Source organism: Bufo gargarizans, chromosome 3, assembly GCF_014858855.1.
Source record: "Bufo gargarizans isolate SCDJY-AF-19 chromosome 3, ASM1485885v1, whole genome shotgun sequence".
In the NCBI taxonomy this organism is placed as follows: Eukaryota; Metazoa; Chordata; class Amphibia; order Anura; family Bufonidae; genus Bufo; species Bufo gargarizans.
The window spans coordinates 568,961,978-568,972,770 of NC_058082.1; the positions used below are offsets into that span (position 1 = coordinate 568,961,978).

The following is a 10,793-nucleotide window of genomic DNA, read 5'->3' on the forward strand; positions in this document are numbered from 1 at the left end:
TCTGGAAGCAGAATTTACTGATCTCCCTGGAGTGTTGGTCTCCCAGGAGACGAATATCAGATTCCTAGGAGCAGGAGCTCTGGCATGTGCTTCTTATTCTCTCTCTAGCGAGACTGGAACTTCCCCTCCTGGCAGGAAGTAGGACCATCCCACTCCTACCAAGAGGGGAGGAAGAGGATGGTTAGCCCTGTTCCTGTCAACCTTTGCCAAACTTACCCTCCCCTGCTGGAACGCATGGCCAATTCATGAAAAATACGTAACGCTACATAACTTCTCATAACTTTCTCAGATACCCCCAGATAAGGGCACTGCTCACTCAGCCTTCTCTTTAAAAGGAAATGAGCCGGTTTATCCACCACATGTGCTCACACGATGTTTCGTCTCACAGCAGAACCTTTCTCAAACAATTATAGGGGGCCATGTGTCACATAGAAATAGCAATGCACCACAATAAACATATTGATAGAGATGATCGAATCAATTCGAAATTAATCGAATTTGACACAAAATTTACAAATATTCAGGTCAAATCCTCAGTTAAATTTTTAATGATTCAATTCAGATGAATTTTTCCAAATAACATCACCAATTTTACAGATCAGAAGACAGGAAAGGTGTAGAAGTATAATTACATGACCCAGGCGATGCATGTGTATACACAGTGGCAGGCTGTTTCTGTCAAAAAGCGAACATTTTTGGACCACTTCCAAATCCCACAGGCTCAGGCTGTTTGTTACCACCATCAGCCATGCCCTTACCCATAGCCATATAGGTCATTGGCGCATAGTAATAATAAATTTATAGTGCAATGTGGTTCCACCTACTTCAGTTAAAGTACCCCTAGGAGACATCTGGCATGGAGCTGTGCCTTTTTAAAAAGTCGTATGTGACACAAAAGTAATCTGAAATTATTACCAAATTTTCACTTCAAATCTGTGGGTGGCGTTGGAAGACGCAGTGCTCAAACAGTCACAGAATTGTAATCCGAAGAAAGTAAAGAAAATACCCTACTTGCGACTTTTTGAAGCCAGAATTCTGGTATACAGAGCTTTTTCAATGGGTTGTGATGTTGATGACTAGAGATGAGCGAATTTCTTAAAAGTTCTATTCGGCTGATTCGCTGAATTTCGAAAATAAAATTGGCTTTGTGACTAAAAACTTTGTCACGAAGCGCACTTTTTTGTAAGTACCGGGTGCAATGAAAGCTGCAATAGGGCCCCCCCCCTATTGTACCCCTCAGATGCCGCGTTCATACATGATCGCAGCATCTGAGTGTAAAATTAACAATAAAAAAAAATTCTATCAAACTTTACTCGCAATGGGCCGGCCGCGGCCATCTTGCTTGAAGATCTCGACCAAAATCCTGTGCGGATCATCAAGTGTTTGACTCTTTCATCAGGTGATCTGCGGCACCTTTAGATGGGTAGATAATCAGGAAAAAGCATTAAGGAGTGAACTGCCATAGTCCCTACAGAGAAATTTCCCAGCGGGCTGATACCCAGGGGGTCGAACCAAGCCCTCCTCATGGCCGCTGGCTGGGTACATAATTAATTATTTAATGCTGGGAGTATCATGTACTTATACACCTGGCCAACAGCTACAGCTCCTGAACTCAAAAGTATCACCATCCTCAGGAGAGTGATACAGTAGAATACTGTGGCGAGGGCGCCAGTATTTTATGCTGCACTTGTCATATTTGGATCCTCTGGGGCTGTATTCTGTGCTTCACTATGGTATTACAGGTCCCGCCTACTTTTGTATTTCCGTTCTACTTCTGTTGCCCTTCTTCTATAAATTTGGACCTGTCTACAATATGGTGCCACTTTTAGGTTTATTCCAGGGCCACTTTAAGTTCCCAGTCCACCCGTGCGGGCTGGCATACAAATGTTCATCCCCGATAATCTGCCTGAGAATCGGGCAGTGAACATCCACCTTAAGAAAGGGAGTCCCCCTATCAACCCCTTCTTCACGCATCTTTGTGCGTTGGTGTTGGCAGGAGTAAAGTAGAACCCCTTTCATGTGGTGCATGGACAATTAACCCCTTAGTGACCACCCATACGTGTTTTTACGGCGGTCACTAAGGGGCCTTAGGCTGGGCCGCCGCGTTTTTACGGCGGCCTGGTCTAAGCGCTGCACGGATCCCCCGTGCAACGGGGAGTGCGGACCCGGCTCTCACATGAGAGCCGGGACCCTGCTCTAACAGCCCGGACTGGCAGAAGTGCCAATCCGGGCTGTTTAACCCTTTACATGCCTGGCGCAATGGCGCCTGCTGCATGTAAAGTGGTGACAGAGGGAGCGGACTCCCTCTGTCTCCCATCAGCACCCCGAAAATAAGATTGCGGGGTGCTGATGTGTTCGGAAGCTTACCTCACTTCCGATTAGGGCCCCGAGCCTGTCTTCAGTTCTCTCCAGCAGGCTGTGCCTCTCTGGCGCAGCCTGCTGGTCAATGTTTGAAATGCATTGCTATTGAAATGTAATGCTTTATAGAGATAATGCATTACATTTTAAAAGCAATCAAAATACTGTATATTATAGTCCCCTTGTGGGACTTTTAAGTAGTAAAAAAAATAGAAAAAAAATATACATTTATTAAATAAAAAAATTGCCATAAAATAAAAAAATATGCTTTTTTTTCCATTGAAAATACGCTTTTCAATGAAAAAAATTGCAAAAAGTAAATATCCCCCATATGTTTGGTATTGCCGCGTCCGTAACGACCCGGACTACATAAATATTACATAAATTATCCCCTATGGTGAACGCCGTAAAAAATAAAAAAAAGACAGAATTTCTAATTTATTCTTAGTTTCCACCGAAAAAAACGTAATAAAAAGCGCCATTTACTCCAAAATTATACCAATGAAAAATACAAGTTGTCCCTCAAAAATCAAGCCCTCACACAACTCCATAGAAAAAGAAAAAAAAAGTTATGGGTCTTGTGAAGTGGCAATGCAAAATCATTTTTTTGGTTAATAAAAGGGGTTTTATTGGAAAAAAAAAGTTGTAAAACGTAAAAAAAATTATAAGTATTTAGTATCACTGTAATCGTACTGACCCAGAGAATAAAGATATTATGTTATTTGTACCGAAAAATGAACGCCGTAAAATTTATCATGTAAAAACGCAGTGGCAGTATTGCTATTTTCCCCCATCTCCCTCCCAGAAAGTTAATAAAAGTTAATCAAAAAGTTATGTGTACCCCAAAATGGTGCCATTAAAAACAATAACTTGTCCCGTAAAAAACAAGCCCTCATAAAGCTATATAGACGAAAAAATAAAAAAGTTATAGCTCTTGGAACGAGACCATGAAAAAAGGAAGAAAATTGCTTGGTCATAAAGGCCCAAACAGGCTTGGTCACTAAGGGGTTAATCTATATGTTGAAGTTGTAGGTGGGTACACAGGTTTTGCTGTAAAGAGTCAATACAGCAAAACTCATGCCCCCACCTGTAAATTTATATGAGGTGCAGGTAATATCTGTTAAAGTCGCGGGCAGGTGAGTGCCTGGGTTTCTTGGGGTTGGGTCCAGCAGTGTGGATAGTATAGCTTATACTATTGCTTGAGACACCCTTACTAACCTGGTGGCAGCATAAGGTCAAAAAATGTAGGGAGGGGATCAGACGCACATTTAGGACGGGGAGCTTAAAGGTATACTGTACATGCTGCTGTTCCCTAGCATGAAGGACTTTGCTGGTGCATATCCCTAGGGCTGCGCAGTGTATTCCCAGTTGTACACATACCGTACATTGAAAAAAACAGTAGAGTTGTCAAAGTATAAAGCCAGTTCCTTCACCTGTTTCCTTCAAATACAGTTTGTCAATACTGACATCACATTCAGGACTCTGGATTAAAATCTAGTTCTATGCTGTTTTTTTTTTTGCATTGGGGGTAAACTGGACCGTTTTGAACCATTTGTGAGATCCCTGAAACGGATCTCACAAACAGAATTCAAAACGCCAGTGTGAAAGTAGCCTTAGTTGAATGACAGATTACAGTTACATCCATTATAATTGACTATGATCTCAGAAACTAGAATACAATTCCTCTACACAGTGTCGGACTGGGGTACCTAGGACCCACCAGTAAAATGTATTTTGGGGGCCCATCGTAGCGATATATTCAAATATAATAAATAATCTAACAAGTTTCTTATATGAACATATGCTGGTTGAGGTTCTGTACATTGAATATATGTATGTAGTGTACTAAATCTAATGTGTTATGTGCCACTTGTGCAGGGGGTGGGAGACTAGGGGCCCACCTTGCTCTAGGGCCCACCGGGGGATTCCCCTGTACCCCTGTGGGCCAGTTAGAGCCTGCCTCTACATACACACTGCTGATTTTTTTTGTCTTTTTATCTAAGCTGCTTCAAAATTTCTTGATGTATCTTTAGAGCAGTAAGACCTTTGTTTTTCTGATACAGAGCTACAAATCTCCTGCCTAGCTTTCTGACTACCTGCAGGTACCATTAGAGGGCGCATGGGAGTTTACATATGGAACCAACAAGGAGCAGCAGACAGCTCTCACACTCCCTCTGGTGGTGACTTCAGAGAATGTCATGTTCACTTTTGTAATAATAAATACAAATATTTTGTTTTCTCCTCTCATTTCAAACTCTGCACATAAAACAGTATATACATTACAATAAAAAGACAAATTATTTGCAACAACCTTCCTGCCTCCAAGATATAACATTTGATGGTACTGCAAAAAAGAAAAAAAAAAAAAAGAGCCATTTGCAACAGCAAAAATGTTAAACACCTTGTCCGGCCTCTACTAAGTGATGGTTTATCCTCAAGAAAAGACATCGCTAGCCAGAACTGCACAACTTTGTCAACCTTGTAGTGAACAGTGTTTGTCACTGCAGCACTGCTTCCACTTAACTTCATTGATTTCAATGGGAGCGGCGCTGCAATGATGAGCATTCTCCACTGCGAGGTTGGAGGAGCTGTGTAGTTCCTGCGCTGACTTTTGACGGAGTTACACCCGAACAGCTGATTGTTGGGGTGCAGGACATCCCTTTAAAGAACTGCGTTAAAAATGCCCCTACTACAGAACTGACTGATTACATTCTAATAAGGTTTTATCATTGGACTTTATTTACTGCATTGATGTTTTTATGAATTATTATTTCTTTCAGGTAAAACAAATGAATAATCTAAGAATTTTCATGCCATTCAAGTGACTTGTGGATTTGGCGGTTCTCCTCCTCTGCTATTACAGTTTCTACATATTTTCCTACTTTGACTAGAAAGCTATTTAAATATATACAGTATTAATACATAAATCCCCTTACACAAAATGTTTCCTTGACTTTTAGACACGTACAGTATGCATAAATACAGTATATTCTGTAATTGTGCCGATTTCACAGAATATACAACTTATTAGGGACTGTCTCGGTCTAATAAACACTGCTGTACACGTGTATGTGCTTTATTAATGCTTTACATGTCTGGGAAAACATTGTATTACTTTCATTTACTATTAAGCATACGCACAATTCTTGAAACCTTAGGTTGTTGACAGGGTTTGTTGTACCCCCATTCAGTGCATGTACAGAGGTATATGGAAAGTTTTTTTTTTGTCAGATTCTGTGAGAATCCAGGAGAACAAAGACTATTGTATGTTCCATCAGATGCCACGTGATGGGAGGGATTCTCCGCAAGACGCTTTTTTGATGATTCTATGAATCTAGCACTGTGTGGTGCACCATATGAATTATTCAATTTTTAAATCTTGTGTATTTGTGGAATATAAATAAACATGATTGTATGTAAGTAATTTCCTATGAATAATTTAGTGCGGTTTGCCACACTATGAATACCCAGATGCCCCAACACTCATCATAATACACCCACCCTTTTAAGCTCTTATGGATATACATGGATATGTGCTTATTCAGTAGCATGGACATGTGCAGCTGATGTAGTTAGGTTGTAGAAGAACAGAAGAATGTGAGAGGCATAGAGCACCACAACAATATTCCAATTCTTCTGTGCCTGAACCACCTCATAGCATACGGTATATACAGTACTAGAACCAAGCTCATTACATATAGACAGCACCAGAACCAAGCTGAATTGATGTGAATTGCTAAATCAGGTTAGTATTTGCCATATAAGTTTATACACTTCACAGTATGATATTAAAGGGGTTGTCCCCTTGAAAGAGGACCTGTCACCTCTCCCGACATGTCTGTTTTAGTAACTACTTGTATTTACTCTGTGATATCAATTCTTATGACTCTAGATGTGCCATTCCTTTATTATCGCTTCTTGAAGATTCGAATGAGGGTCCACATGGGTGTTACCAGTTAGAGGTGTGTCCCTGCACAGTCTGACACTGGCAGCACTGATTGGATAGAGTCAGACTGTGCATGGACACAACTTGAAACACTCATCTGGACCTTCATTGAAAACTGCTAGTAATTAATTCATAACTTCAAGAAGAAATTATAGAAATGCTACAACAGAAAGTCATTGCAATAGATGCTTCAGAATTATTACAAGGAGGATGCAAGTAGTTCCTAAAACAGATCTGACATTAGAGGTTACAGTTCCTCTTTAAGGCCATGACTATCTGATCGTCAGGGGTTTGACGCCCTGCACCCCTGCCAATCAGCTGTTTCAGAGTAGCTCTGTAGAGGACGGAGCTGGTTGCTGCTCTAATTGAAAGGATGAAGCTGTGTAGGTACGGTGCTGGTGCTACATTAAAACAGGGGTGCTGGACCTCTGCTGATCAAACAGTGCTGGTCTATCATGAGGCTAGGTCATCACTTGTAAAAAGCTGGATAACCCCTTAACCTCTTCAGGACACATGACGTACCGGTACGTATTGTTGTCCTGGTACTTAAGGACATATGACGTACCGGTATGTCATGTATGGTTCCGATCACTGCCACCCGGCGGGTGGTGATCGGAACCCGGTGCCTGCTCAAATCATTGAGCAGGCACCTTGGCTAGATGCACTGGGGGGTCCTGTGACCCCCCCCCCATGTCGGTGATCGCAGCAAACCGCAGGTAAATTCAGACCTGCGGTTTGCTGCGCTTTCTGCAGTTTCTGATCCCCGCGGTCCCTGACGGCGGGGATCAGAAACTTTAAAATGTTGAAAATATATATTTTTCGCACCCCTGAATCATTATTATGCCAACGGGTAGTGCAGGGGGGGTGTTGCAGGCAGTGCGGGAGGTGGGCGGTGCGCAATCACCCGCCCACCTCCTCTTGAATATTCATTGGTGTCCAGTGGTTATACCAGAGTGTCAGCACACTCTGGTATAAACGGCTGACATCTGTGCTACCGGACCGCGGTATGGAAAGGGTTAACAGTCAGGGAGCTCCCTCCCTCCCCTGTGCCTTTGCAGCCCCCAGACAGGATGGGGTGACAGAGGGAGGGAGCTCCCCTCCTTCCCCTTCCGCATCTGCTCAGTTGTGGCAGACCGGGAAGGTTCCCATGGCAACAGGACGCCTTCTCAGGCATTCTGCTGTCCATGGTGCTGAACAGATCTGTGCTAAAGGCATAGATCTGTTCAGACAAAGTGTAAGTAAAATACAGTACAATACACTATATAGTGTACTGTACTGTATTATACAGACCCACTGGATCTTCAAGAACCAAGTGGGTCTGGACAAAAAAAAAGTGAAAAAAAGTGAAAAAAGTAAAAATCAAAAAACATTTATCACTGATTAAAAATGAAAAACATAAAATTCCCTACACATGTTTGATATCACCGCGTAACGAACTGATCTATAAAACGGTCATGTTACTTTACCCGAACGGTGAACGCCATAAAAATAAAAAACTATGATGAAATTGAAATTTTGCCCACCTTACTTCCCAAAAAAGGTAATAAAAGTGATCAAAAAAGTCGTATGTACGCCAAAATAGTACCAATCAAACAGTCACCTAATCCCGCAAAAAAATGAGACCCTACCTAAGATAATCGCCCAAAAACTGAAAAAACTATGGCTCTCAGAATATGGAGACACTAAAACTTTTTTTTTTTTATGTTTCAAAAATGAATTAATTGTGTAAAACTTACATAAATAAAAAAAGTATACATATTAGGTATCGCTGCGTCTGTAATAACCTGCTCTATAAAAATCACATGACCTAACCCCTTAGGTGAATACCATAAAAAAACACGGTGTAAAAAAAGCTATTTTTTGTCAACTTACATCACAAAAAGTCATACGCACGATCAAAAAGTCATACGCACCCCAAAATAGTGCCAATCAAACCGTCATCTCATCCCGCAAAAATCATACCTACCAAACATATTTGCCCAAAAACTGAAGAAAACTATGGCTCTCAGACTATGGAGACACTAAAACATGATTTTTTTTGTTTAAAAAATGAAATCATTGTGCAAAACTTACATAAATAAAAAAAACACAGTATACATATTAGGTATCGCTGCGTCCGTGACAACCTGCTCTATATAAATATTACATGATCTAACCGGTCAGATAAATGTTGAAAATAACAAAAAATAAAAACTGTGCCAAAACAGCTATTTCTTGTTACCTTGCCTCACAAAAAGTGCAATATAGAGCAACCAAAAATCATATGTACCCTAAACTAGTTCCAACAATACTGCCACCCTATCCCGTAGTTTCTAAAATGGGGTCACTTTTTTGGAGTTTCTACTCTAGGGGTGCATCAGGGGGTCTTCAAATGGGACATTGTGTCAAAAAAAATGGTCCAGCAATATCTGCCTTCCAAAACAGTATGGCATTCCTTTCCTTCTGCACCCTGCCGTGTGCCCGTACAGCGGTTTACGACCACATATGGGGTGTTTATGTAAACTACAGAATCAGAGCCATAAATATTGAGTTTTGTTTGGCTGTTAACCCTTGCTTTGTAACTGGAAAAAAATTATTAAAATGGAAAATCTGCCCAAAAAGTTAAATTTTTAAATTGTATCTCTATTTTCCATTACATCTTGTGGAACACCTAAAGGGTTAACAGAGTTTGTAAAATCAGTTTTGAATACCTTGAGGGGTGTAGTTTTTTAGATGGGGTCACTTTTATGGAGTTTCTACTCTAGGGGTGCATCAGGGGGGCTTCAAATGGGACATGGTATAAAAAAAAACAGTCCAGCAAAACCTGCCTTCCAAAAACCATATGGCGCACCGTTCCCTCTACGCCCTACTGTGTGCCCGTACAGTAGTTTACGGCCACATATGGGGTGTTTGTGCAAACTACAGAATCGAGGCAATAAATATAGCATTTTGTTTGGCTGTTAACCCTTGCTTTGTTACTGGAAAAATGGATTAAAATTGAAAATTTGCCCAAAAATTTTAATTCTCAAATTTCATCTCTATTTGCCAATAACTCTTGTGCAACACCTAAAGGGTTAACAAAGTTTGTAAAATCAGTTTTGAATACCTTGAGGGGTGTAGTTTCTTAGATGTGTCACTGTTATGGAGTTTCTACTCTAAGGGTGCATCAGGGGGGCTGTAAATGGGACATTGTGTAAAAAAGAAAAACAGTCCAGCAAAATCTGCCTTCCACCTTTCCCTCTACGCCCTACTGTGTGCTCATATAGTAGTTTACAACCACATATGGGGTATTTCTGCAAAGTACAGAATCAGGGCAATAAATATAGCATTTTTTTGGGCTGTTAACCCTTGCTTTGTTACTGGAAAAAATTGAAAAATTTGCCCAAAAATCAAAATTCAGATATTTTATCACCATTTGCCATTAACTCTTGTGGAAAACCTAAAGGGTTAACGACGTTTGTAAAATCAGCTTTGAATACCTTGAAGGGTGTAGTTTCTAGAATGGGGTCATTTTTGGGTGGTTTCTGTGACGAACTGCGACCGCCGCGGCCGCAATACGTCACGAAACCGTCACAGCGCCCCTAGTGGTCAATCCGCAAACAGGCCTCCCAGCCACTTTCAGCACACCGACAGTCTAACTTGAGTCTGTACAGTCGATAGGCTGAAAGCGCAGGGAGTGGACCGCCGACCGACCGCAAGTAAGCGTGTGACGAACTGGACCGGAACCACACACAGGGTAGTTTAACTGCCACCACCTTGCAATTTATGGGAGCAAGGACCCCACTATCTAAATAACACAACCGAGTAGCTTTCCCTTCGGAGAGGCTAGGGTAAGTTTTTGCAGTGTTTGAAAACAGGCATATGGCTAGAGAAATGACTTGGAGTTCATTTATGATATATCTATATACAATACAAATTATCAAGATGCACAGTAATTATTAACACAATAATAAAGGAAAGTATAGTCCAATAAACAAAAGGGAGAAAAGAAAGAAAATACTTAGTTTCCGCAGAAAAGATGTCTGTTGGTGAAATAGTCCGTTGCAGGGGTAAAGTCCAAGAAGCCTTTGTCCAGTGTAATATGCCTACAGCCCACAGGTTCTCTGGCTGAGGTACTTTTCAGGTGTTGTTAAAGTGGAGAACACCTTTAGCAGATTCTAGGTCTTTGTTATAAAGGCTCCCAGAATCAAGGCGGGGAATTGAGAGTCCGCCTGCTGGGCAGGCTGTATTCCTGAGGTGAATGTCAGTTCTGAAATATGGCATGTGCCATATCGTGGGATGTCTCCGCTGTACACAAGTAAAAAGCACATATTCACATTCCCCACAAAATATGGAGTTCAGGGATACCAAATATTACTATTATAACTGGTTCTATGATGGGGTAACACCATAACTTTACCTGGGTACATCTTAGAGTTATGTTTGTCCTATGTAAACGTCCAGTGACTTCTGAGTGACACGATGATGTAATTTTTACGTCCGTAAGATGCATGGTCTCTCTTAAAAAGGT

The 10,793-nt window shown here is 41.2% G+C and overlaps 1 protein-coding gene across 1 annotated transcript in view; it reads left to right on the plus strand.

Annotated features, from left to right (window-relative positions):
* LOC122931840 (myeloperoxidase-like) overlaps nucleotides 1-5,155 on the plus strand; it is a 64,101-nt gene extending 58,946 nt beyond the window's left edge. Inside the window, exon 15 of the mRNA XM_044285895.1 lies at nucleotides 5,139-5,155. Within this exon, the coding sequence (XP_044141830.1) occupies nucleotides 5,139-5,155 (17 nt within the window). The remainder of the gene's footprint in view (nucleotides 1-5,138) is intronic.
* Nucleotides 5,156-10,793: the final 5,638 nt, after the last annotated feature.